At 34.6% G+C, this 27,770-nt stretch overlaps 1 protein-coding gene across 2 annotated transcripts in view; it reads left to right on the top strand.

Moving 5' to 3' along the window:
- Positions 1–27,770, top strand: part of Exoc6b (exocyst complex component 6B) — a 650,136-nt gene that overhangs the window by 273,687 nt on the left and 348,679 nt on the right. For both annotated transcript variants that reach the window (XM_023718391.1, XM_004634081.3), the window contains one exon: positions 9,634–9,702. In XM_023718391.1, coding sequence (XP_023574159.1) covers positions 9,634–9,702 — 69 coding nt within the window. The remainder of the gene's footprint in view (positions 1–9,633; positions 9,703–27,770) is intronic.

Genomic DNA, 27,770 nt, shown 5'->3' with positions numbered 1-27,770 from the left:
TGGCTAAGTCCCTTTTAATGTGTGTGCCTTCTTTGCTTTGTCCTATGAAGTCCAAAGAAGATCAAGAAGGTGGGACTAGTACATACATATTGGGAGTTTCTCATAAAGGTTGTATTATAAGATGTCTTTAGTAGTTAATATTTTAAAATAATTTCATATCCCAAATCAAATAATTTAGCTTAGGGATTTGCTGATTAAGCTTTTACAACAAGAATTCAACACTTTCACTGTCATCTAATGGCATCCTATTTTTTTTTTTAAATCCTACCTTATATTTATTTACTTCTCAGTTTGAATCTTCTTCAAGTGCACATTCTTAATCGCAAACCTCATGTAGAGAATTATTTATTTAGATGTCTCCAAACTGGTTTCTTGGCATAGTTCTTGCATGGTGTGAATAAATTCTTCAGATAAGGTCTTTCGTGACCCACTGTGACGTTCTGACCTTCATTCTTGTCATTCTTCAACAGACCTCATTTAGAGCAACGTAGCTTTTGGACTATTACCATTCTTTGTGCTTTTAATAGAAATACACTGAATACATGTGCATTGGATGACATTTTTAGGTTGTTTACTTTGACTTGATCGCAATGATATTTAACAGAAGATCATCAGTATGTGCAAGTATATATTACCAAAACCTCTATCAACTTATATTTCACCATCCACGAACTAATAACTACCATCTACTATAAACAAAACAAATCTGTGGAAATAAAGCAGTATTGAGAAGGAAATAGTTTGAAAAGCCATGTTTTATTCTTTGCTTCTTGGTTACTTCACTGCTTTGCATTCTTACAATATATTATTACTACTTTATTACATTCCTCATATTCTAGTTTGTATCTCTGTTAATTTGTTTTCAAATAGCTAGAAAATAGTGGTCAACATTATATTCATGGGTGAAGTAAGTGTTGACCACGTGACTGAGGTCCAGGTTAACTCTAGATTGTGGTATCTCTTTTGAAATAATGGAATTGCTAACTTATACACAAATGTCACATAACAAACCTTTGTGGATGTTTTGATTGTGGTATTATAGTATTTCTGAGGTAATAGGCTTACTAATTCGTGAAGACTGCAACAAAAAATACTAATAGGCCAGGAAGATTAAAGAATAGTATATATTTTTTCATAATATTGGAGGAAAAGTCCAAGATCAAGGTCCTGACATGGCTCTTTTCACCTGCTGCACGTTTTCCTGTCTTATAGGTTCCTGCCTTCTAGCTGTATCTTTGCACAGCTTTTTGCATGCGTATGTCTCTGGCATCACTGTGTATGTCTGTTCATAAGAACACCAGTCCTGTTGACTTCCTTAATCCCTTATTTATATCTTTAAAGATCTGTGTCCAAGTACAGTCAATTGAGGATTAAAAATTCAATATAAGAATTTTTGGAGGAGACACGATTCAGTTTATAACACAAGGTGACTAGAAAGTACACAAAGAAGTCTTGTATTTAGAAAGTACAAGTTCTGTTAGCTTTGTGCTCTTATAAGAAATAATGTAAATTTCTCTAAGTATACTGTTTCTTATATGTAAGATAGAGACAGTTATGTCAAATTGTTTGCTAAAGTGGTTGTTCTGACTTTTAATTCAAAATTTTAAATGTTTATTATAAATTTTTCTACATGAAGGTAACAGAAAATGAGGATCTTAGTAAGTCATCTTCATTAAACTAGAGCTTTCAGATTGGCAACTCATGAGCTTTCAGATGAGTCATTAGCCTACATAGTGTTTAAATTAGTTGCCACTAACCACTGGGAGGAATGTATGCAATGTGTTAATTATTGAAACTGTCCTACCAATTTGATTTGAAACTGTCTCGTTGCTATTTGTTTATCAATAAAATTATGGAAAAAAAATAAAAGATTTAAACAAAAAATAAATAAATAAATTAGTTGCCACTATAGTTAGCTTACTGTTGCTGTTGCAAAATACATGATGTAAATAGCTTAAGAGGAGGAAATGTTTACTTTGGTTCACAGGGTTAGACCATGACTGGCTGGCTTGATTGCCCAACAGCCTGTAGAGACGAAGGATGTTATGTGTGAGGAGAGCATGGTGGAACAAAGTTATTCAGCTGATGACTGCTGAAAAGCAGAGTAGAGAAAAAGGACCAAGACTCAGAATATCACCATTAATGGTCCACTCCCAGTGAATTAACATTATTTTGCTAGGTCTTACTTCCTAAGAGTTCTGTCATCTTCTCATAAGACCACAACCTGGTGACCAGAGCTTTAGTATATGGGCTGTGGGAGGACATTTATATGACAAATTAACTTTTAAAAGCAAGATGTGGTTGTGCATAGATGTAATTGCAGCCCTTAGGAGCCTAAGGTAGGCGAATCACAAGTTTGTCCCAAGCTTAGCCTGTGTTGTAAGTTGAAGACCAGATTGGACTATGAATCAAGATGCAGTCTTAAAAAAAAATTGAAATTCATATGAAAATCTGGACTTCTAACTTAATTTCTTAACTTCTTAGTTTTAGTATTGCATTCACCTTGAGTAGCAATACCAACAGTTGATGAGTTTTACAGTAGAACATTAGTGTGTGGGTTTTTTCCCCCACTACTGTTGTTGAACAGAACACCTTCATTCTGAGCTACATCACTAGACTTTCTTATTTTTTATTTTGAGTCAGAGTCTCCCTCAGTTGCCTAAGTTAGGTGTAAACTTGAGATCCCTTTGCCTCAGCCTCCCAGAGTACTGAGATTGTAGATGTAACTTCCATGCTTGGCTAGAGAACATAGTACTTTGTAAAAGTGAATAGTCCAGATATTTCATAGACAAAGTATAACAATTACAAGAATACAGTTTAAAATGCTGGCCTATTTCACTTATTCTTGATACTCATCAACCTCTGTAGGCTCTGAGTATTTTACTTGTATTCTTTACAAAAAATTACTTATTATTAAACTTATAAAATGGTTCACTAGAAATTTGAATTTTACCATATGTAAAATGCCTTGACACTTCCTTCAATACAAAATCAGGCAAACTGGAGACTATTTCTGCATATAGTTGGAAATATGTCCTCAGAATAGTTTCAAAAAGCAAGATTAAGTCGAATTATACTTGTATAATTTTGATAGATAAATTATAGCTTGTTTTTATATATTATATTCTAAAACTCATTCCCATCCCAATGTATGAAGTGCTTATTCTTTATTCTTAATAGATTTTTTAAGCTTTTCAATATTTGCCAGTCTCATAGAGAAGAAATGTTATCTCTGTATAGTTTTAATTTGCATCCTTGTTACTGTTGGTAAAATTGAGTTGCCTTATAATTCTGAGAATACATATACATGTACATATATTTTTTTGTGGGGGAGGTCAACTGCTTGTGTCTTTTGTTCATGTTTCTAAAAATATGATTTTCTTCTAAATCTTTCATTTTTATAAATCCTATTATAAATTCTGTTAATATTAGGGCTATTACTGTTTTTGGTTTGTTTTTACCAGTAATAGTATACTTTTTTTCTATCTACTTTTGTTCGCATAAAGTTTTCATATATATGCTAGGGAGTGCTGTGCCACTGGCTATATCACCAGCCTTTATATTTAATATCATATTGATTGCTGAATTGTCCTTTTTTGGTGGCACAGATTAGAGTAAGATTTAGCATATAGTTGGTCCTGCTTGAAGAAAGCTTAATTTATTTTCTGTCACTGGTGTTCAAGTTTAAGTAGAGAATTCCAGAAGGACTATCCTTTGCATTGGTCATTGCTTGCTTGCTTCCTCCCTTCCTCCCTTCCTTCCCCTCCCCTACTCTCCCTTTCCCTCCTCTCCCCTCCCCTCCCTTCCCCTTCCCTTTCCTTTTGCATTAATTGCTTGAATAGGCAGAACCTATCAGTTTTCCATTTTCTTGCAAACACTTCAATAAATTAAGTAGTAATTTCTTTAGAGATTTCTCAGCAAGGACCCTAATAATATGTGAGAATCTCTATAAAAAATTCTTTTTTTTAAGGCCAAAGATTTCATGAGTGTATTCTTTTATGCTACAAAGCTTCAAAAAAATTTTATACATTCGCTAATTCTTCTTGCTTGGAATCACAGGTTTTCTAGTTTGTTGGTATGTCTGTAGTATTTAGTCTAGCTCCATAAAAGCTTATGTCCACATGAATTCTACCCTTTTCTCTAAATTTTTTGGAACAAAAGTAGCTCAAAAAGCACCCTGGTGAAAAATGTTTGCTGGGTATTTCCTGGCTTCCAGACATAATATGGGTAGTCACAACTGATCTAGATGCAAAGGCTACACTTCTTCAGCTAATCATTTGCTGTTTTCTCCCTGAAGAAAAATGCCTGGTACATTGTAATAGCTTGAGGTTCAACTAATACTCAAAATGAGCACCAAGTCCTTGCATTCATTTACCAACATTGAGAGACTGTTTTGTGTAAAGTAGTAATCAAATGTGTTTTCAAGGAGAATGGCTTGGATAATTACTGAGAGACATCTAAATTCCATACAAAACTCTATCATATTCTTTTTGGATGATCCATCTACTTTGAAAGGATTTTTAAGAGAAAAAGAAATAGATTATGTGTATGTGTAAGAGGGAAAGCAGAAGAGTGGGGGGGACAGATGTGTGAGCAACAGGGCTAAAGAGGTACGCTAATGCAGTTCTGTTTTTCTGCTCTGTCTCAGTAGCATAGGAAAATCTCTCATTGTACATTTTCTACTCTTCATGAGTGGAAGGAATCAGGTTATGCCTCTAGCTTTAAATTTAAGCAGGTATGTTGATCAGTTTATTACTTGCAGATAGTCCTATCTTGTGCCCCTACCCCTTAGTTTCCTTCTCTAATGAGTCTTTTAAGATAGTAGGAAAAGGAAAAGATAGTTGGTAGAAATAGCTATTGACACTGATCCTTTCTGGGAAAAGTGGAGTGTTTAGAAGTATTTAATGGAGAGCCAGGTGTAGTGGTGCATGCCTATAATCCCAGAAATGGGGAGGCTGAGGCAGGAGGATAGTTACAAGTTTGAGACCAGCCTGGACTACAAAGTGAGTTCAAGTTCAGCTTGAACTGCATAGTGAGACAGTCTCTAATAAAGACAAAAAGAAAAAAAAAAAGGGTGTATCTATTAAAATTTGAGTGACATTTTATTTATTTATGTTTTGTATTTTAGGGAAGGGTCTACAGGATGTTCAGGGTCTTATTACTAGATCAGACTCATAGGGTTCTGCCTGTTTACAGCCTCCCAAGAGCTGGGATTACAGGCGCACGCCACCACACCCAGTCTCAATTGCCATCTCAGCGTGCCCCAGGGGCAGGGCTGGCATGGCAGGCTCTGGGGATTGAACTGCTGGCCCCTGTACCTGGCTCTTTAATCCGCTGAGCTATTTGGCTGGCCCTGAGTGACATGTTTTACATTAAAATAAAAATCTCTTTTTAAAAAAACTTTAATGTTTGAAAACATTTTGTGTTGTATGAGACAAACTTAGGTATTTATCTTTCAGACACTTCCTTTTACCAGAATTAAGACATATTAGGGAAGGAGAAAATTGTACCATCAAAATTCGATTCTGGTATTTTTTTGGTAAGCATTTTCACAATACATTTTTTGTAAGAATTTTCGCAGAAATAAATGTTCATGTTTCTTTTCTTCCTGATCACCTACTATTCCCATGTGTACTTTGAATCTTTGTATCTTCTTCAGTAACTAGTATCTGCAGAGGCTCATTTAGTAGGATTTCTTTTATTCATCCTACTTATAAATATGCCTTTCTTGCTTAGTATCTTTTTGTCTCCAGACTTGTTTTGGTAATTTATGTAGTAACTTCATGTGACTGCTAGTGTCTTTATACTACAAGTGCTATTTAACAAATACTCCATGGACAAAAATTTGGAAGTATTGTTTTGATTAAAGCTGTTAATGTTTATCATACAGATATAGCAAGCATTGTACAAAGTAGCTCATTATGTATATTGGTATTTGGTGGCTATAAGAGCTGTAATGAGTATGTTAATGTGAAATTGTAGAAGGATGCAGTCCTTGCATGCATGATATGTACTCCTGAATACTGTAATTCAATAATATATTATTTTTAATTAAAAGTGTGTTTACTTAATTGGTATGATAGAACATGCTCTGAGGCACAGATCTTAGGTGTAAAATCTAAACTACTACTATTTGATCCCCTTGAAAATCCAGAGATTTGAGCTGGCTAAAGGCACCAGTGTTCTTTACTCAGAAACTATAAAGAGAATTAGGCAGCTGCTGTCCTTGGTGATGAAATTATTTTATGTGATTGCTTAGAAGGAAAACAACTAGTTAAAAAAGCAAGATTATCTTGAATGTACTGTTTATGGTGATTGTTGGTATATTCATAGATCTGTTTGAACTAGAAAAATACAGACTCCAGTATCGAGTTCCTGACTGCCAGGCAGAGGAAATGTTTAACTATTTTAATCATGTTTCTGTCTCCCAGAAAGAAAGCCCTTATGAGAGGAAATGACAATGTCCTACCACAAAGTTATCTCTTATCAGCTATAGTCTCAGTCGATAATGATTTGTCAAATTTGGACATGTGTAAAATGCAAAGGCTCTGTTATTTACTTTAGAAAGGAAAAATTAGATGAAGCTGATAAAGAAGGAGTCATGGCTTTTGTTAGGAGACAGAAACCATTAGAGACAGTCATTGTTAGCTTAGGAAAGTGTCCTTGGACCCCTCCCTTTTGAAACCTAAACTTGCTTTAATCATTCTTTGCAACTTAAAGGGAGAGAGAGGGCCAAAAGAGGGGGGAAAGGATGAAGATAGCTTGGACAGAAAGTTAATGTTTTAGAGAGCAAAATGTGAGGTCCTTTTTTTTTTTTTAGAGTAGAATATATTTATTGAGGGAAAGAATGGTTATGTCTGAGACGACAGAAGAGGGGCCGAGTGGGTTGTCCCCAAAATGTGAGGTTTTAAACTGGCCTATGGCTATGGTTATAATTCAGGGAAAATTGTCTTTCATTCTACTATTCTTTCCTCCTTCCATTTATTTAGATTTTGGAAACTTCACTTTTACCCAAGTTGTAGTTGTGTAGCATTCCATCACGTACAGAATGTGTTGCTGTTCTCTTTTTTGCCTTTCCGTAGATGTAAGTGATTCTTTTTCATTAGTGAAGTAGGGAAAACACATCTAGCTCAAAGCAACATGAGTCAGTGCATACTTTACATACCTTTATCCTCACAGTACTCTTCTTGGTCTCTTACAGCGTTTATTCCTAGTGTTTCTCACAGAGGGGAGCATGGAGGAAAAATGATTTCTAAATATTAGGCTGTTTGGGGAATAAGGGGAAGGATTGTGAGCTGAAGCTCCTTTTTGAAGGCTCTTTTTGCTCTTTCAGTGTTTGTCTCTATCTTTTGTGCTGCTTTCAAATAAGGGAGTCATGTACTTGGAGAACTAACTAGATATGGTTTTACAGGATAAAAAATAGTAGAACCAACACTTACAGAACAGAACATTTTTTAGTTTGAAGCTGATACAGTGTCAGATACTCTCACCAAAATAAGTTGGATTGTAAATATTTGCTGGTGAAAAGACATTTGTTACCCATCTACAGATAGCTTTCTCTTTTGGAAGTTTTCAGGGATAAACCAGTGCCAGCCCGTTATTAGCCAAACATCTTTCTTTGTTAAGGGGTTTGTTAGCTTGTTTGTTACAGATTTCTAAGGAACTGACCCTTATTATGAGTGTTCATTCTATAAGGATGGATCTGCTGTGGGAGAGGGCCAAGGCTCTCAGGAATGACTATAAGCAGTTTTCCTTTTGAGTGAAACCATGGCACTGAGACAAAGTAAAACAAACTAAACCATAGGAAGAAAAACATAGATCACAAAATTATAATTGTGTTTGATATTCAAAATTAGCCAAAAAATTCACCTTTTTATAAATATATACTTATAGTAACTTTATAAAAAGCTAATTCTAATTAAAAGAAAAAAATTATTTCCAAGTAGATCACATTTTCAAAATGTCACGTATTTCCTTATCTTTTTTCATATGCATTTATAGTTACCTGTTGTTTAAATATTATCTGGAGTATAATTTTAAAATGTGTTTCTATTGTTTTTCTTTGGAGATTGTGTTTTGCTTAGCTGTAGCCTCTGGTTTTCTGGCAAGTTGAATAAATTTCCTGGCTTTTTTGGCAAGATGAAATGGGCTGTGGTTTTTTTGGCAAGATAAATTTCCAATTTGCAATTAAAGAGGGAGCTTTAGTGCTATGGTCATTTAAAATATGGTTGCCTAAATGATCACTTACTGACTCCTTGGGCCAGTTACTCTTGGGCCATGGTGTAAGGTTTTTTTTTTTAAACAATCTTTAGATCCACATAAAGTTTTTTTTTTTTTTTTTCTCATTTACAGAGTTCATAGCATAATAACATGCTTAAGTATAGGAATGCAATCTTTGCCTTCATGGGTGCAAAGCAGATAAGCAGAATTGTCAATAAATTTGAAGCAGTACTTACTGAGCTGTAATGGTTTTCTGAGGAAAAAGGAAATAAGTGTTGTGCAGTTGAGTGAGTAGATTCCATTAAGAAAATCATCTTATCACTACAAGTCCAATCTATGTAGTGAGACCTTATAGACCCGGTCTTAAATACAGGAAAAAAAAAAAAAAAAAAAAAAAAGAAAAGCATCTTCATTAGAGAAGATATACCCAAAGATGACAGGAGATTTACTTTATGAAATGAACGAAACTGACCCTTGAAATCATGAATCAGCTTAACTCAATTTAGATGGTTGCTGCTTATATTTTGATAGACCATGCAGCTACTGGTATTACAGTAAACACTTCCACCAGGTCTTTATTTTATTTCTTTCTCTTTTTTGTTTCATATTATTTTGATCCACATTTATTCTCAGTGTCACCTTTTGTTTTTGTTGATCCCTGAACTTCAGTTATTAATTTCCTTTTTCACTTGAGGAAATTTAAGCCAACGTAAGGTGTAACTTACTCATCGTCAGATCACATACCAAATTAATGTTAGTGCCACAGCTTGATTCCAGTTCTTTACCTGGTGTGATTTTTTAAAAAATAACTTTCCCATGTCTAAATTTAATCAGCGTCCATTATTTATATTACAATGTCTGGTGTTGACTGTATGTTTGGCTTTTCCATTCATTTTTTAGTTTTTGTGTGAAATCTTCCTCCTTTCCACGTGTTTCTGTATTTTGATTGCATGGTAATTTGGGTATTCTCTAATTCTTTTGCTCTTCAGAAGTTGGCTGGCAGACCACTTAATTCATCTTGAGTGGGAACCTGTTTTTTTGGCCACTGAAACTTAGTTTTTGACATGATCTATTATATTAGAAGAAAAATATTCTTTGTATTATCCCTGTAAAAGCTCATAGCCTAAGATATATCTATGCAGGTAGATATAGGTCCAGTGCATTTGTTTCCCTTCTTCTCTCTGTATTGTAATGAGCTTGTCCTAGCCATGGAATATATCTTCATAGCTTATCATTCACATGACTGTAACAATAGAACTTGGTTTTGGGATGCATGGTGGCTTTTGTTTGTTTTGTGTTTTTCATTTAGAAGCTAGACCTGGCCTTAAAGAAAAATGCACATAGATAGTAAAAATGAATGTTTTTGTTTTTCATAGCCTTTTTAAAATTTTTTGTAATAATTTTGTTTTGCAGGTACCTGGTGCCCAAGATTTGGTGGATTTCTCTCCTGTTTATCGATGTCTACACATATATTCTGTCCTGGTGAGTCTTTATTTCGCTCTGCCTAATTAATAGATGGTAAATTCAAACTCATTTTCATTTTTGTTAGTTTTTCTAAGTGTGACAAATGAGAATATAGTTTAAATTTGATTGTATTCTCTTCTGCTTCTTGAATCTTTTGTTCATGTTTGCCGTGTAATACACTATAGCTAATAGATTTCTATTAGTCAACCATAGATTGATAGATTATTACTAGAAATAGTTACATATACATTTAATTTGTTTTAAGTTTTGTAACAATTTCAAATTTAATAATATTACTTAAATTATAATAGCCTGCCTTTACATGTTATTGAAAATTTTTACATTTTCGTTTTTGATATCAATTATTTCTTTTTCCTATAAAACCCATGGAAAAAAATTCTCAGGCAGGTAATGTAGTAGGTATTAATAACAATTTAAGAAATGTCCCTTTCTGCATCTTGATAAAACATTTGCATGTAAACACACATATAAACACAAAGTGAATTTTATTTTATTTAATTTTTTTCCATAATTTTATTGATAAACAAATAGCAATGAGACAGTTTCAAATCAAATTGGTAGGACAGTTTTAATAATTAACACATTGCATACATTCCTCCCACAAAGTGAATTTTAAAAAATTTAACTATAGGAGGCTGAGGAGATAGCTCAGTAGAATAAGCGCTTGTGTGGCAAGCACAAGGGCCTGAGTTCAATCCCTGGTTCTGCTAATAAACAAACAAACAAACAAACAAACAAACAAACAAACTGTAGCATCAGCAAAGTTAAATTGATGAGAGAAGCCCATTCTTGATATTGTTTGTAGTAATGTTCAGTGAAACGTACTCTAGATTTTTCTTTAATGTATTCAAGTATGTCTTATTCCTGAATTTGTTTTCATCCTCCATATATTTAACAAAATGTCACTTACTCTTTGCTCTAGAATTCTGAAACACTGTAGATTTTTAATTGCCTAAGGAATTCTGTGATAGTCTCCATTATTTTAAGAAAGACTTACTAGCTTTTTCTTTTTTCTCTTTCTTATATTGTCATCTCCCATTCCTCTCATTTTTCTCCTCTTTCTGTCTCTGTATTTCCCTCTCTTCATTATCACTGTTTATGTGAAGATGAAACCAGGTGAAGACTGAGTTATAAAAGGTGTTTAAAATAAACATGCAGTTGTTTTCAATCTTATTTATAGAGTTAGGTAAATCATTTGTATGTTAGGTTGTTACACACTTACCATTTTACATAACACTCTCTTACATCTTATTTTATTAGGGTTTCATCATTAATTTCTTAGCTATAGATCTACCTGTCTGTTCTCAAAGTATGCTAACTGTGATATGTTTAATATGTGCATTGATATGCATGTAGCTTGGGAAAATGAATGAGTGTGTTTTTAATTTATTCAAGTGTTTGTTATGGATATGGGTCTGTTTCTTGTATTTTTTGTTCAGCATTTATACTTTATTTTACTTATTGCAGTACTAGAGATGAAACTCAAGACCTTTGCATTGAGCTACATCACCAGTCCTTTTTATTTTTTATTTTGAGACAGGAACTTGCTAAGTTGCCCTGGGTAGGTTCAAGTTTTCTGTCTTCCTGCTTTATCCTCCCATAGTGCTTGGATTATGGGCATATGCTATGATTCCCAGATAGCTCTATTTTAAATATATATTCTTATTATAGTTTGTGTATTTGACTCATTTCCTCTCACTGAAGTGTGACAGTTAAGTAATGAACTGTGTTTTCTATGTTTTATTAATTTGTATTTAGCAAAAACTAGTACTTACTTATAGACTTCTGTGAATCTGCATATTTTTTGTACGAAAGAGTGGACTCGTTGGATCATAATTTCTAATAACCAGTTTCATTAATTTCTTGTTACCTGATGAATATTGAATAGAATCTCTTTGCCTAAGTTTTTATTTTTCAGAGTACTGGTAAAATTGTCCTTTTCCTTATGGATTCACTAATAATTTAATGCCTATTGTAACCCTTACTGTTTGTGTTGAAGTTCTTTTTTTATTTTTGCTGGGAAAAAATAGTAGAAATTCTTTAGGTATTACTGATATTGACAGTTAAGAATATGCTGACAACCTGGGGAAAGACATTATAGCTGCTTTTCATGACTGAAAGTCCCAGTTTTAATATAGTCAAATATATTATTTTATATCTTACAGTTCATATTTCTTGAGTTATGATTAAAAGTTCCTCTCTGTTAACATGGTTACAGAGTATTCTCTTTATACTTTCTTTCATATTTTACTACTCACATTTTGCTGACTCAGATCTTACTATTCACTTACATTTTAAATAAACACTCAATTTGTTTTTTGCATGAATTAGATTTTGAGAGGCAAAGATATATAACAAAGTTAAGAATTTATGCTTTAAAATGATTAGGGTTCACCAGGAGAGGTTATATTCTTTGAATAGCTGTGACAACCCTATATCTCTTCATTATGTGTATACTATTTTATAACCTTTATTAAGATTTTATGATAGAAAAACAGAATAAATTTTTCTTACTGAGAATTCCTATAGTAATTTCTAAGAGTATTGAAGTAATTTAATTGTGTACTTACTAACTATATGTTGTCAGGCTCCCCTAGCTTTCTCATATATGAAATGATACATAATATTAATAATAATATTACTTTTTCATATATAGTATAATAATGACCTACTTAGGCATTTATAGATATTGAATGAATAGTCTTGGCAAAAATTGTCATTTGATAAATGCTTGCTGTCTGCTGAGAGTTGTTTCTCTGATGGTTAGAGACAGTATTAGTATTTTAAAAATTATATAACGGGAGAGATATATACATACGAGTTCTAATTTCTGTCCTCAGCATACACATTTTACACTTGATAAAACCTACACATTCTTAATTGTCCAATGACTATATAATATATATATATATATATATATTTATATTCAAATATCATAGAAGCTATTATGTATGGATAATTCTCTAGAAATGATCATGCTATAGTTAAAGAGGAGGACCTTAAACTTTCCATTAAAAAATTCTATACATTAGTGTTCTATAATAGTGAAATGTTTGATATTCATAAGTCTTCTGTAATTTGTAAGGCCTTGTTTTTGTGGTAGATACATGTCTCTTCCCCCATTTGCAGTGTTTCCCCAGTTCTATTTTTGGGTGGATACAGCATATACTTATGTTTTAGACATTGCTATTTCAGACTTATAGAAATTTTGATTAAATCTCACTTATTTTGCTAAAGCAAGAGCCACAGCATGTATAAATACCAGTATCAATGTCATAGCATTTTGAGGACTATAATTTTTAAAGTTTTTCTTTTTTACTTGCTTTTCCATTCCCAAGTCACTAATTTGTATTATTCTATGGTAAAGGATAACTTCTTATAATATTAATAAGACATTGAAAATAGATTACTTAATATAAAGTTTTTCTTATTTCCTAATATAGTTAATAATAGAATGGAGGGCTGGCCAAATAGCTCAGTGGATTAAAGTACTTGCAAGCAGGCGCAGAGGCCAGGGATTCAATCTCTGGCCTGCTCTGCTGGCCCTGCCTCTGGGGTGTGCTGAGAGGGCAATTGAGACTGGGCGTGTGACACACGCCTGTAGTCCTAGCATTTGGGAGGCTGTAAACAGGAGAATCACTATGAGTCCGATCCAGTAGTGAGACCCTGAACACCCTGTAGACCCTTCCCTAAAATACGGGGGGGGGGGAATGGAAAAAAGATTTTCTAGGAAAAGAGGCTCAAGGCAAGCATGGTGGCACAAACCTATAATCTCAGCCTTCTGAGAGGTTGAGGCAGAAGAATCAGAAGTTTAAGCCAGCCGAGGCATTTAGTGAGTTAATAAGACCTTGTCTTCAAATAAAAAATAAGAGTGATAGGGCTATAGATCAGTAAGAAGGCCCTGGATGTAATTCTTAGTCTCCAAAGGAAATAAAAGAAAAAATGAAAAGAAGATTTGAGAGTTGAGAAACAAGGACCAAGAAGAAAATAGCCCCTATCTCTCTCATTTCTTTCTATTCCAATACTTGTCTCTATTTCTACATTTCATTTTCTCATCAGCTAACTGCTTATCTTGCCCAGAATCTATATCTTATCAGGCAGACATCCTGCCTTTTACTTTGTCATTTTCAGCTTTTCACTCATGCCATTTGCCTGATTTGTGCTCCCGGTATTCTACTCTTGTCTCACTTCTCTTGTTTTTTGCCTGTTTAAAAGATATAGCTGGGGATATAGCTGAGTGGGCACAAGCACTTGCCTGACAAACACAAGGCCCTGAGTGTGATTGCTGGTTCCAAGGAAAAAAAAATCTGTGGTAAAAGATGTAATCATTCTCATGGCTTGAAGTGCTAACTTTGAAATCTCTTATTTTTGTGTTTTACTTTTCCCTTGAGTTTCAGACTTGTCTAATGTCATGTGAAGCTCAGGGTGTATGGTGGTAGGTGGCATGTGGACTTAACATGCACAAGGCCTTTGGTCTAATCCTCAGCCTCCCTCCTACTACAAACAAACAAACAAACACAAAGAAACAAACAGACAAACATAAAACCTAACCTTTTAAATTCCACAGGGAGCATAAACTTAGTATCTCTTTATGTTTCAAAAAGTACTCACTGTCATCACCTCCACTCCGGCCCAGTGTACTTGTCTTCCATTTGCAGTGGTGTCAGATAATATCAGCATCTAGTCACCAGTCAGAAACCTAAACTTTTATTTTTTCTTTATATGATATTCAGATATTTTCAAGTAAATTTTGAAATGTTACTTCCTAAATAGTTTAATTCCATTTCTTCCTTTCCTATCCAAAAGCAATTTTCCTAGTTGAGATTTCTGTCTAAATTATTAGTTTCCCTTAACTGATCTACTTTATTCCTCAAACTTTTCACTTAGTTTTTTCATCATGGTCCTAATAATTTAGTATGCAAGTCAAATGTAAGTGTTATCTGCTTACAGTTCTCTAATTGGTCATCTTTAGAGTAAGATAATGAACTGTAGAAGAAAATATTGTGTATAGAGATAGAAAATCCTTCTCTATGTTCTGCTGCCTGCCACCTTGCTGTAATATACAGAGATTCTCTGGTTCTTTTAGTACACCATGCTATTTTATGCCTTTCATCGTTTGTTCATAATAGTCCTACTTGAATTACCATTCCCACTTTTTATTTTACTAATTCTCATTTATTTTATACTTGTATCCTCCAGCAGATTTTCCTGATGTTCGAGGTTGAGCTCAGTAGACTCTTCTGCTTCATGCTGCTATAGCACTCAATGCATATTTGTATGAGTATTTTATCTTCAGATTCTAATGTGGTCTTTTTCTTCAATTCTAAGGTGGACCTTCAATAGAGTGTAAGCTCTTTTAGGGCAGGTATATTATTTATTAATTTCATTTCTCTTAGCTCCAGCTCTTAGCACTCAATATTTGTAGCATATAGTACTCCACAGACACTTGCTTTTGATTTTGAAAGATAACTACCCTCTTTTTGACCTGCAAATGAATCCAGAATTCTAGTCACAGGCAGTGGTTATACAATTTGAGGGCAGGGACTTATACAAGGGAAAACAGTGCTATTGGTGTTCAGCGGAAGGATCATAACACAAATAACAAAAAGTTCTAATATTTTGTCATTTACAATAGTGTTTATGTGAACTTTTGGCCTGAGGATAACAAGGCACACTTTGAATAAACATGGCAATATTTATTATTTTTAGTGAAACCGACCTTCCATTCACCCCCCTTTTATGGCTGTGCTGCTTATAAATTCCCAAAGGATTATTTGAAAAATCCTACTTATATCTGCCAGCCTTATCAGTAGGGCAAGAGTTCATGTATTGTAACAGGAGGTCAGATTTCGGTCATGGTCTTATAGATGGGGCCAAGCACCTGTAAATTCTTCCTTTGGTGACTAAAGTGAAGTACAATATCAAACAGGCAGTGAGACTTTTCTAGGAAGTGCTGAACTTTGGCAGGAAGGGCAAACTTTGGTGGTGGGGGGGCAAGAAAGTGAACAAGGGTCAGATAGTGGTTAATTGAGGCTTGGTCCTTGATATAATAATACAATGGAAATGTGCAGGGCAAAGGTAGGTGTATTTTATTGGACTCTTTTAAACAACTTACATGGTTTAAATCTCATACATTTTAGTGATGAGCAGGTAAGGGACAGAATATAAAACATCTAGTCATTAAGGAATTTTTTTTTAAAGGGAAAAATAAAAAAAATACTGTTAAGGTAATGATGAATGATAATCACTTGAGCTTCTTGTATCTGCTGTAATGTTAGTTAAAAAGATGGATGGACTATCTGTCTGATGAAGACAGAAACTGGTCAGTCTTGCAGATTTTTCAAAACTTTGTTGACCATCATCTGTCATCCGTTTTGGACTCTAAGCCTCAAACCCAGGCCAGTTTTGACAAATATTTGTATATACTTTACACTCTTTATACACTAAAATATAATGTTTAAGTTCACTGCTTACCCATTCTTCTGTATACACACCCTAACAAGTACCTTGGTTATTAAGAGGAATGAGCAGAGATGTCTGTAAATATAGTGAAACCCCAGCTTGTGTGTCCCATTTGTGACTTTTCTTCTTGTGGTACCTTGGCCTCCAGTGATTACCTCAACTGTTCATTAACAGATAGATTCTTAGGTTTAAAAAAAATCATTGAGACAATGTAGACTTCTGATTTATATGTTCTGCAGTGTGCTATACTATAATACTCTTACTTGAAGGACTTGTGATACATTTGATCGAATTAGCTATTGTAGCAATATATAGATATTAAAAAACAGCAACTATTTAATATTATAATGAGTAATGAGAACCTCAGTTTTGTCTATTTCTGCAATCACTCAAGGAGACTGTAAGATAGTCCTAAGATATACAGAAACACAGAATGTGGTTGTGCAGTACGTTCATTTTTACAAAGCTCCTCGCAAATGCAGTATTTTCGTTAAGTTTGGGGTGAGGAGCTTCTGAGAATTTGATGAAAGCAGTGAATCCTTTACCTGGATGCAATGTATATATATACATGTCATATTTTGATTAGAATTTTGCAGGCTTCCCCATCTTTCTAGGTCTTATCCTTAGCCCCAGAAATAATCTCTCATCTGAAGAGAAGAACAGGCTGAAGTGAGTTTTCATGTGTCTACTGACTACAGGGATATCCCCAGAGGAGCTTATCCCAGTTCCATTAGAGTACACGCCCTGTTAGAAGCCACTTGACAATTTCCCATTGCTTTTTTTCTTAGATTTGACAACCTTGCCAAAATTATAAATACAAAAGCATATTTTAAAGTTACTTTCTTTCTTTTTTTAAAGTAAACTTATTTCTGTGTCATAGATTTTTATTCCAGGGGTAGCTGTTTGGGAGTCTAACAGAGAATCTAAATTCAAGGCCAACCTGGGTAATTTAGCTGGATTCCTTTTGGGAGTAAGTTAGCTTCCACAACTAAACCACTAGTGCTGTACCTAGAATTCTTTTACTTAGAGCAGCAATTTTATAATTAACTATGAGGATTGTTGGTTAGAAATTGATCTTCCCGAACATAACTAACTCTGATGTCAAAATATTTTACTTATTAATTTACTCTTCTTTACCCCCATTGTGGGTGTTTACACCCGGGGCCTTACACATTCTGAGGCAAGTGATCTGCCACTGAGCTACATCCCCAGGCTCCTTTCATTTTGAGACAGAGTCTTGCTACATTGCCCAGGCTGGAATGTATATCCTCTATCTTAGACCCCCAAATAGCTGGATTTATAGGCACATACCACTGTGCTTGGCTCTTACTTGCTTTTAATAAAATCTCTTTCTAAGTACTTTATTATTAGAAGAATTGAGTCAGCAGTAGCGCTAGAAGTATCCACATTCCCTCACAATCCTTCATAACTATTGCAACAGAAGAGGATAGAATGTAGGGTAGGCAGGAGTCTTCCTGGAACATGTTTCTTCCACTCTTAATCTAAGGATTGCTGCTGGTATGCTTTCCACTGGCAGCTGGGAGAAGCTACAAAAACCATGATCATGTAACTACAGATAATGATGAGGAAAGAATTTGTGGAGTAGAAAGAGGAACAGTTATAGGCAACTCTAGGGAACATGTTTTCTGAGGGATTAAGAGAATTTTTTAATGCAGTTATTTTCTAATGAAATTGCCATTGTATTAATAAAGCACTTGAGAAATTAATAATTTAAGTATCTAAGGCACTGGAGTTCTGAATTAAAGAAATAGTCCTTTTAATCATTCTCAGAGTCAGGCTTCAAGATCTTTTCAAATAGTGATAACTGAAGTGATATATATAAAATGGATTTTATGTAACAGTTTACTTTTTAAGAGACTGAGGGCTTCACAAATTTCATTTCATTTCATGATATAGGTTGCCTTGTTTGTTTTTGGTCTTTTTTATTTTACTGTAATTTTTTGGTTGAACTGTGTTTTAGGGGAGGTTTATTTTTTGTTTTTGGTGCTGAGGACAGAACCTAGGTCTTCCAGCTTGCTAGGCAAGCATTCTACTGCTGAGTCAAATCCCCAGCTCCCCATTTCATTAAATAGATAAGTTACTCATGTAGTAGACATGCAGAAATACCTTATTAGGTAGAGACTGGACTCCTTAAATCATGCTAGAATAGACTTTCTATGTTGACACCAAGACGAAGCTTTTGAGGTTTATACCTTTGCATTTATATAAAAACACTATTGCTACTTAATAACAGGTACATTTAGCTATAATAATTGGAACATAGACTTGAAACAAATCTGAAGGATAGTTTGTATTTTTGATAGTATATTGATTTTTTAAAAATTGGTACTTTAAAAATTGTGGCACATGTGTGCTTTATCTTGGTATTGAAACAGATGACTGGGAAGTGAATAAAAGATGTATATGAGACTCACATTGCTTTTTTTTTTTTTTTTTTGTGGTACCAGGGATTGAACTCAGGATCTTGTGCTTGCCAGGCAAGCACTTACTCTACTGAGCTATCTCCCCGGCCCCCTCACATTCCTTTTGCCAATGCTTCTGACCAAGCATAGACCTAAATGCTAAAAAACTTAATAGAGCTATGACTGGATTTCTTGTAGTTTTAATTAAAATCCACATATGTACTTTGGTAGTGTCTTTATTTTCTCTCTCTCTCTCTCTCTCTCTCTCTCTCTCTCTCTCTCTCTCTCTCTCTTTTGGTATTTGGTACAGGGTCTCACTATGTAGATAGGACTCGAAACGTCAGCTTGTGTTCAGCATCCCAAGAACTGGAATTATACACGGGCGCCACCATGCCCAGTCTCAATCACCCTCTCAGCACGCCCTGGGTGCAGGGCCGGCATGTCATGGCACAGCATGCAGGGGATCGAACCCTGGCCACTGCGTCTGCATCTGCGTAAGCAGGCGCTTTAATCTGCTGAGCTGTTTGGCCAGCACTTTAGTAGGGGTTTTTTTCAGTCAAGGAGAAAAATTTTATTTCTCTTTATAGCTGATGAGTGGAAATAATTATTTGATAATGTACCACAGTGATCCCAAATCAACATTTGTTCTTGTGTCTTATACTTAATTTTAAATGTTTATTACTCATAATCTTTATAATCATCAGATAAATTTACATTGAAGTGGTTGAAACTGTGACTCCAAAATGTTTTAGAGAAGGGGTAATATGATGAATATCGTAATTTCATGTTTATGTCAATATTTCCAAAATGGCGTTATTTTGAGAGACCTGAATATACTGAGGAAGTAAAATTCATTTTTCCTTTGAGATAAACTTGAGCTTATTACATTTTCCTTGTGATTATCCCTTTTTGTCTACCAGTAGTGTCTTTATTTAAAAATCTTTATTCTTTTATATCTTAGAACTATTGATTTATATTTATTGTATGTAACTTTATTAAAATCCATTGTTTTGCTGGGGAGATCGCTCAGTGGTGTAAGTGTCTACCTGGCAAGCACAAGGTCCTGAGATCGATCCCCAGTAGCCCCCCACCCAAAAAAGATCTATTATTTTAACTTTTTCAATTTTTCATTGAGGAACTTCATTGAACATTAAATATAGGTTTGGCTATAAACACAAACTAAGTTCTATTCCTATGCTAAAAATTAAGGCAAGATGACTTGCCTGTATGCAAAATTCTAGGTCCTAGAGCCTGTGAAGAATACATTTTTTCTTATTTGATACTCACAGAAGGACACAATTATTTTGCCAGTGATTAAAAAATTGGAAATTATGGATATAGAACTCCAACATTGCCAGAGGCATATTGCTTAATTATACAGATCTCCTTAAAGTTATTTCTAGAGATACAGGTCTGGGGAACACAAGTCTCATCAATTGATCTGTTTCAAACCAAAACAAAGCAAGACAAAACAAAACAAAACAAAACAAAACAAAACAAAACAAAACAAAACAAAACAAAACGGAAGGGTCACACTATTTCAAATGCCATTGAAACCATGTGTTGTATTTTTGTGTTGGGCTTTGTGCAGCACAGATTAGTATATTCACACAGATTCTATTTTTTTTTTTGCAAGCTGTTAATTTTTTAATATAACTGATGAAGTTAACAATTATATTTTAATGTAACAAAATGTTATAAATTATATGTTTATCATCTGCATGTTAAAGTATATTTTGGTATAGCCAAAGATTTAACATTTGTACTTTTACCATTTATTGAAATGTAGAATGCACTTATAATACCCATATATGTTATAATGTCAAAGTTTTAACTAAAACATCTTGAATCTCTACAAGTAAAAGCAAGAGTTTTCCTATATCTAAGACAAATAAAATATCTAAATAAATCTTTGTATTGTAAAAAGGGTTTCTAACTGTTACAAGGAGAGCAGAATAGTGCTGAATAAATATGGCAGAGTATATTCACACGTATTCTGAGAAGATCTAAAAAGAAAAACAGCATTAAAGATGGTCAGGATACTTTCTATTCTCAAAATGTTTATAATTTAGTATATTGAAAAATATTGCTTTGTTAGACCCCTGAATAATTGTTTTTTAAAAAATCTACCATGTTTATTTAAAATACATAATTTCTTCAGAAAATAAAAAAAAAACATGATTTTTTAATGGAAAGGCTTGCCTGAGAACAGTAATTTGAGTAGGTACTATTTTCAAATCTCCCGAGATAGCATTGGTTTTCAGATGTTTATATACTTGAATTTTATTTTTAAGAACTTGAGATAACTTTAATATTTTAGAAATTGATATTTAGACATTAATCCTGTCTTTTTCATAGTTGTTTTATTTTTGTTTAAAAAGGACTTTATTTTCTCTCCAAAAATATTCATCTGCTTTCCCACACTAAGACAAATGCAAGTTGTGCCTTTGAGTAGCCAACATAGACTGTTCAAAAAGCTGGAAGCTTTTTGGTTTGTTTCCATGGTGACTGTGAGTACTTCTGAGCAGTAAGAATGTATTTTAAGTATTTTCCTTAGAGAAATTTTTTAATGTGGAAACTTTTCCTCTGAAATATTTGGATATCCCTAATCCATTTCTGACACTTAACAGGTAGTCTCATCACCCTCTTGCCATATCTCATTCCCTTCTGCTGCACTGACCCACTGGTGCCTGGTGGTGTTAGATAGGCATAAACACTACATAGATCACAGGGAAAAAGCTGGGGGTGAGATACTTTGTGCAGTCCATTGATAAGGATACAGGAAAAGCCATTTATAGTGTTAACTTTCTCGCAGTATAGGCTAATGGGCCCAGGTTTGTAGTAGCTGTAATCTAACTTCTTATAATTGTCATATTGCTCTTTTAACCTGGTGACCTTATTACCCATGGGCATATATATCACTTGGCTTTGAATAAAAGAATAGGTTAAAAAAACAAAAGAAAAGTGGGTTGTTTAAAATTTTTTTAGACATGCTTTTGTTTTTCAAAATGCTTAGTTTAGAATAATCATACTTGTCAAGTGTGCTTACTTGTTTTTAAATAATAATCTTATTTAAACAGCTGTGACACCACAATAACATGGTGACTCTGACAAGAAACAATTCGTTTTCTATGCAACACCCAGTAATCAAAAGTACAAATTTAATCAAGTTTAAGACTATACCTAAACCATGTACAGTGTTTCTCCCTATTTTCAAAGTGTCTTTAACATTAATTAATTAATTAATTAATTTGGTATAGGTTCTCACCACACAGCTCAGCCTTGTAGTGCTCCTCCTGTCTCAGCATCCCCAGTGCTGGGATTACACGTGTGTGCCACCTTACTCAGTTTCAGTGGCCAGCTCAGTGCACCCAGGATTCTGGGAACAGCATGGCATTCGGTACTGGGGATCGAACCCAAGTCCTTGGGCTTGCCAGGAAGGCACTTAGAGCGCTGAGCTCTCTCTCCAGCCCAAGTAAACTTCTTAACATGATCTGAATAGTGTTTGATAGTCTTTCTGTGGCATCACTTTCTCATCTCATTCCTAATTTATCTTCCCTTTTTAAGGTTTATTTATTATTTATAAGTTACTCTTTTCTTCCTGCTTGTTGAGCTATACCTGTGTACTGTGCAGTGATGAAGCTCCCCAGGCAGTTTTTTCTCAAGCATAATTTTGTCTTTTCTTCCTTTTGATGACTCTTTCAAATTATGCCAGATTCCTTCTCTTGGTGAGATATCTGGATATGGCATTTATAACTATTTCCCTAATCTCAGATACCCATCTGATCTCTGGCACATTTTTTCATCCTTTATATTTCACATTTTTCTTCCTTTAAACTATTATGGTTGTAACTGCCAAATTCATTTATTTGTATTTAACATGTAAAAAATTCATTTTTATTTAGCTTACTTAGATGTCTCTTCCTGAATACCTAGTTCAGTGTATCGTCCCAGTAGTTTTGAGCCTCATAAGAAGGGTATAACTAACTGTAGCTAGAGCCTCCTGATTTAAATAACACAAGATCATATAGGAGACCAAAGGAGTTTCCTTTTGGTTTACAGAGGAATTTGGTCATTCAGATAATTACATAGTTGACATATACAAAAATGATCTTTCCAGAAGTAAACGCCATAATTAAAGTTTATAGTTACTCATTGTTAGTTATAAGAGGTGTAATGAAAAGTTTGCTTTTTAATTTATGATTTTTTAAAAAATGTAGTTGGAGTTTGATAGGGCTGAATTTAGAACTGTAGTGGATTCTCTTACTGTTTCAGGTTCTGATATCTCAAATGATAATCTGGAGACACAGTAATTTAGGACCTTGTCTCAGTTACTCTTCTCTCAAAATGAAGGGAGGAAAGGATTATTTAGCTCACAGTTACTGAAGGTTTTACTCTATTCTCTGCCAGCTCCAAGGTAGAGTGGCACATGGCAGAGAGCAACCTTTCATGGTGGCACAAAGAGCAGAGAAGAAGGGGAGTGGCTGCACAATTATTACAGAAAGCAAGTCTGTCTCTCTTATGTTGCATTCAGGCTGTCTGTCCCAGGCTGGGTGTAGCATTCACACCCATAATCCCAGCAGGATTCACACCCATAATCCCAGTGGATCATGAGTTAATAACAAACTCTAGAAGTCTGCCCCATAATTGCATGAGGCTTTGGAGGGACAAATACACACAGACCATAACAGACATTAATACTCAATAGTTTAGTCTCTGGCATGCTGTACGCTGAACTCCTTTAGGGAATATAGACAGGATCCATTTTATTTTTCTAACTCAGATACTTTCAATCAGAAGTTCTGGAAATCTCAGAACTCTGTGTTATATATAGTACATGATATAGAAGGAGTTGAGAAGTTCATTTGTAGACTATACTTACAAAAATATTTTGCCGCTGTATACAGAAGAATAACTGAAAGACTGCTTTTGTATACCTCTTATTCTTCTGTGTTTAATTGTTTGCCCTATTTGGAAGGAGTTGAATAAATACTTTTGGGATGAATGAATGAATCTGTAAAATATTTCAAGATGATAGTACCTGAAAAGGTAGTACAGGCTTATAAAAAGGCTATGAAGTATGCTACAGTAAGAAGATGTAGTTATGTTGGTTGAGGTTAATATAGTTATTTATCTATGATGCCAAATATTAATTAAAGTTAATGATTTTAATTGCCTTGAAAATACAGTATAAGTAACATTTCTTTTAATATGAAAAGGGAGGTCACTCATGATTATTGGTGACTTCTGTAGAAATCTAGGTTATATTTGATATGTATACCAACTCAATATAATAATTTAAAGATTTTTATACATTTATAACAAAAATATATATTTTTTAACATAACAAGTCTTTACTGAGTATGAAAGTGCTAGGAATTGAATGAAATAGGTTTTTTCTTTTCTTTTCTTTTTTAGTAGAACTGGGGATTGAACTCAGGCCCTTGTGCTTGCCAGGCAAGCACTTACTCTACTGAGCCATCTCCCCAGCCCATTAGAAAAATTTTTGCCTTTGTGGGTTGTCAAATAATATATACATATAAAAATAAGACAATTACAGATGATGAGTACTGTAATGCAATATAGCGTAATGGGATAGAGTGCAGCTGGGGTGGAAGGATGGTACTATATGTTATGTTTTACTTTTATGTAAGGTTTAAATCAGGTTAGACATATTTATCTCCTTAAATATTATTTCTTTATTTTGAAAGCATTTAGCATTGTTCTAGCTTTTTGAAATACATAGTACTATTATGGTTTAAATAAAAAATGTCCCCCCACAGGCTTCATGTGCTCACAGTTGGGGAGTTTAGAATGTATTTGGATCATGCGGACACTGTACTTCTCAGTGAAATCATCTCCTGAGATGACTGGTGAATTTAGCAGCTTAGTGTTCTGTGGGAAGGTTCTACCTGACAGGAAAATGTGGGTAACTGAGGAAGAGTATGTCTCTAGCTCCCTCGTCCAAGTGCACAAAAGTAAGTCTTTATCCTGAGAGTCCCCTGATGCCCTGCTCTAGAAGGACACCTAAGAATTCTTTCCACAGTGTTCAATCATCCAGGCACTTGGAGGTCTCTGTAGCCAAATCCAAGGGGGCCCTGCTATTGATGAAATTGGCCTGCTGACCTTGGCATTATTCACATCATACTAATTTTACAGGTTGGCAGAATGTGAGATCTGTGGGATTAGGGAGGCGTCTGTCTGAACTTGAGAGGAAGGCTTGGGAGAGTGAAGCTGTGAGAGGAAAGTTGAAAATATGTTGGAAATGCTAGGAAGTTGGAATATCCAGGAATTTGGATCATTTGAGAAAGGTCACTGATAGTGATCAGAGCCACCCCAAAAGAGAGAGACTGGTAAGGCTGCAGTCAGCAATGCTATAGGGTCAGGGTCATGTAAGATCTTTGGAGCTCACATTTAAGCTCATGTCTTCCTACAACTTGCCTTGGCTATTGTATATGGAGCTGTTGGTTTTACGTTAGTCTAATTTCTTCCTATTCCCCTATTTCTCTTATTTGGAAGGGGAATAGTTACCCTTGCCATTGGATGGTGTCAGTGTTTAAAGTTTCCCTTTGATTTTTTATAGGGACTTTGAGCTAAGAGTTTGCCTTGAGTTTTAGAAGAGACTTTACACTTGAGCTTTTCAGCAATGGTGAAACTGTTAAGACTTTGCTAACTCTTAGAGATGGACTAAATACATTTTACATAAAGAGATGCTCACTGTTCCTTTGGGGGCAAAGCCCAAAAGTTATGATTGTGATCAAGAATGTCTTCCAAAGGCCTGGCTGTGACCCCAGAAGATCTATTGGAAGGTGGATCTTGGAGGCATTGTGCTCATTAGTGGAGTCATGTATTGTTGTTTTCAGCAGCTGAGTGTACTATTGGAATGGAGGGTATGTATAGAAATAGATATACAGCTATGAGAAATAATTGAAGAAAACTTGTATTGTTTTTCCTACATCTTACCCTGTTTATGTTACCTTAATGAGAAGTTTAACCTAGAGATTAAAAACTTTAAATTATTAGGGGAGAAGGGCTTTCGTATGTCTTTTCTTTTTAGCATCACTTTTTTGTAGAAAGAGGCCTGTAACAGCTAAATTGATGACCTCAATAATGTAAGTGCTGGGGCCAGGGAGATGGCTCAGTGGAATAAGCGCTTCCCTGGTAAGTGCAAGGGCCTGAGTTCAATCCCCGGTTCCTAAAAAAAAAAAAAAAAAAAAAAAAAAATAAAAAAAAAAAAAATAATAATAATAATAATGTAAGTGCTAAGTGGTGGAATCACAACTAAGAAACATGAATTCTCTGTCGTGTGTGTTTTCCTTCAATTTCCATCATCATTAACGAATTGTCATATGTGTGAATATCTATTTTAAGCACTTTACAAGTATTAATTTATTTAGTAAATGAGTAAGTGATGAACTTCATAAACCTACTCAGCTATAGCTTTTCTTCTATTACTAGTCAAAGAATGTGTCTGGTCTTCTGTCTTCATTGATTGGGAACAGAGTGGGAGTGACAAGGCTTTCTATCTTTTCTTAAAATTTTATGGTACATCCTTTAACAATTCTGTACTCTGTTTTTAATGTGACACCATTTGTCAGAATTTTTTTCTGCTTATCTGTGGTCATCTTGCAGGCAGACCTATGAAATTTTCCTTTCTTAAATAGGAAGATAGGATCATACCTGAGACTAAATACTCAAACTATACCACATTAGAAAACATCATGTTGTATACTTCAGAGGTCTACAGTGTGATTGTTTTATTCTTTAGTCATTATTTAGGATTTTAAGAGGTTCTCAAGGATAGTTTTCCTAAATTGCATTAGGTTTGTTGTCTTTCTAAATTTCCTTGCTTTGTTCAGAAATTCATAATTACTTCTTTCATCAATTCACACAATAAAGTAGCTTGGCTTTATACATTGTAAGTGGAATCCAAGCCTAGTGGCACAAACATATAATTCCAGTTCTTTGAGAAGCTAAGGCAGGTAAATCTCAAATTTGAGATGGACCTGAGCAATTCAGAGAGATTCTTTCTGGAATGTAAAAAGAAAGAGGGGAGAGTTGGTAAGATGAAGCTAATTGGGAGGCCTTGTGTTCAAGCTCAATACTGCCAAAAAGAAAGTGGGTGGAAAATACAGAAGTTAGGAATATTAGTGGGGTTTTCACTGAGAAAAAAGAAATACATGTTAATAAATGTACAAATAAATGCATACAGATATACTTATTTACTTATTTATAGAGAAGACCAAGTGTGGTTTTACTTAGAAAAGACTGGTGAATGCTGCATATTGGGAGACGGTTTTTTATGGGTTTCTTGCCTTGTGTACATCTTGAAGGCAGAGGCACTAATTGTTCCGAAGCAGCTAGAAGGACCTTGCTTTTTGGTGTTGGGGGCTGTTTGTATAGCTAATGGCTTTGAAGGGTAGAGATGATGTCTTCCACCAGAGAAAAAGCCAATGTCCTAGGTACTTAGGAAGATAGGTAATATTTTCACTTTCAATTCAACTCCCTGCGCAACATATCACTTGGGCCTCTTGCATTGCCCTGTGGAAATTGGGATTCCGGGACCCACTACAAGTAAATGTAGGTATTTTGGATACTGCTCTTTTTTTTTTTTTTTTTTTCCGGAACTAGGGATTGAACTCAGGCCCTTGCGCTTGCCAGGGAAGCACTTATTCCACTGAGCCATCTCCCTAGCCCCTGGATACTGCTCTTGATATGATTAATAGAGTCCTTTGTCTCTGATCCAGGAATCTTGAATCTGTGACATGCTTATCGACTCCTGTATAGATGGTTAAAATTTCAGATACTGATGGTTGTGTATTTTGTAGTCATTTCAGTAAATGTTTATTCAGTCAGGATTTATTGATAATTCAGGGAGGACATTTTGATAAGTAATGAAATATGCGTGTGGTTGTAAAGTATCTCCCAAAGATTGATTTTATTTTTTTTATAAAAAGAAAAATAGCATTTAGTAGTGGCTACTGATAAACAGGGAGGCTCTGCATACATGGTACCAAGCAGTATATGTTAAATATAACCTTCTTCTCAAATTTGCTGTGACCCTAAACTTCTCTAAAAAAAAACCTCAATTAAGTCTTCAGCCAGGGTTGGTGGTGAATGCCTGTAATTGTAGCTATGTGGGAGGTCAACAGAGGAGAATTTCAAGTTTGAGTCTGGTTT

Source organism: Octodon degus, unplaced genomic scaffold (genome assembly GCF_000260255.1).
Source record: "Octodon degus isolate 3935 unplaced genomic scaffold, OctDeg1.0 scaffold00058, whole genome shotgun sequence".
Taxonomy (NCBI): Eukaryota; Metazoa; Chordata; class Mammalia; order Rodentia; family Octodontidae; genus Octodon; species Octodon degus.
The sequence above is the reverse complement of the archived record's forward strand: the minus strand, read 5'-3'. Positions and strand labels throughout refer to the sequence as shown.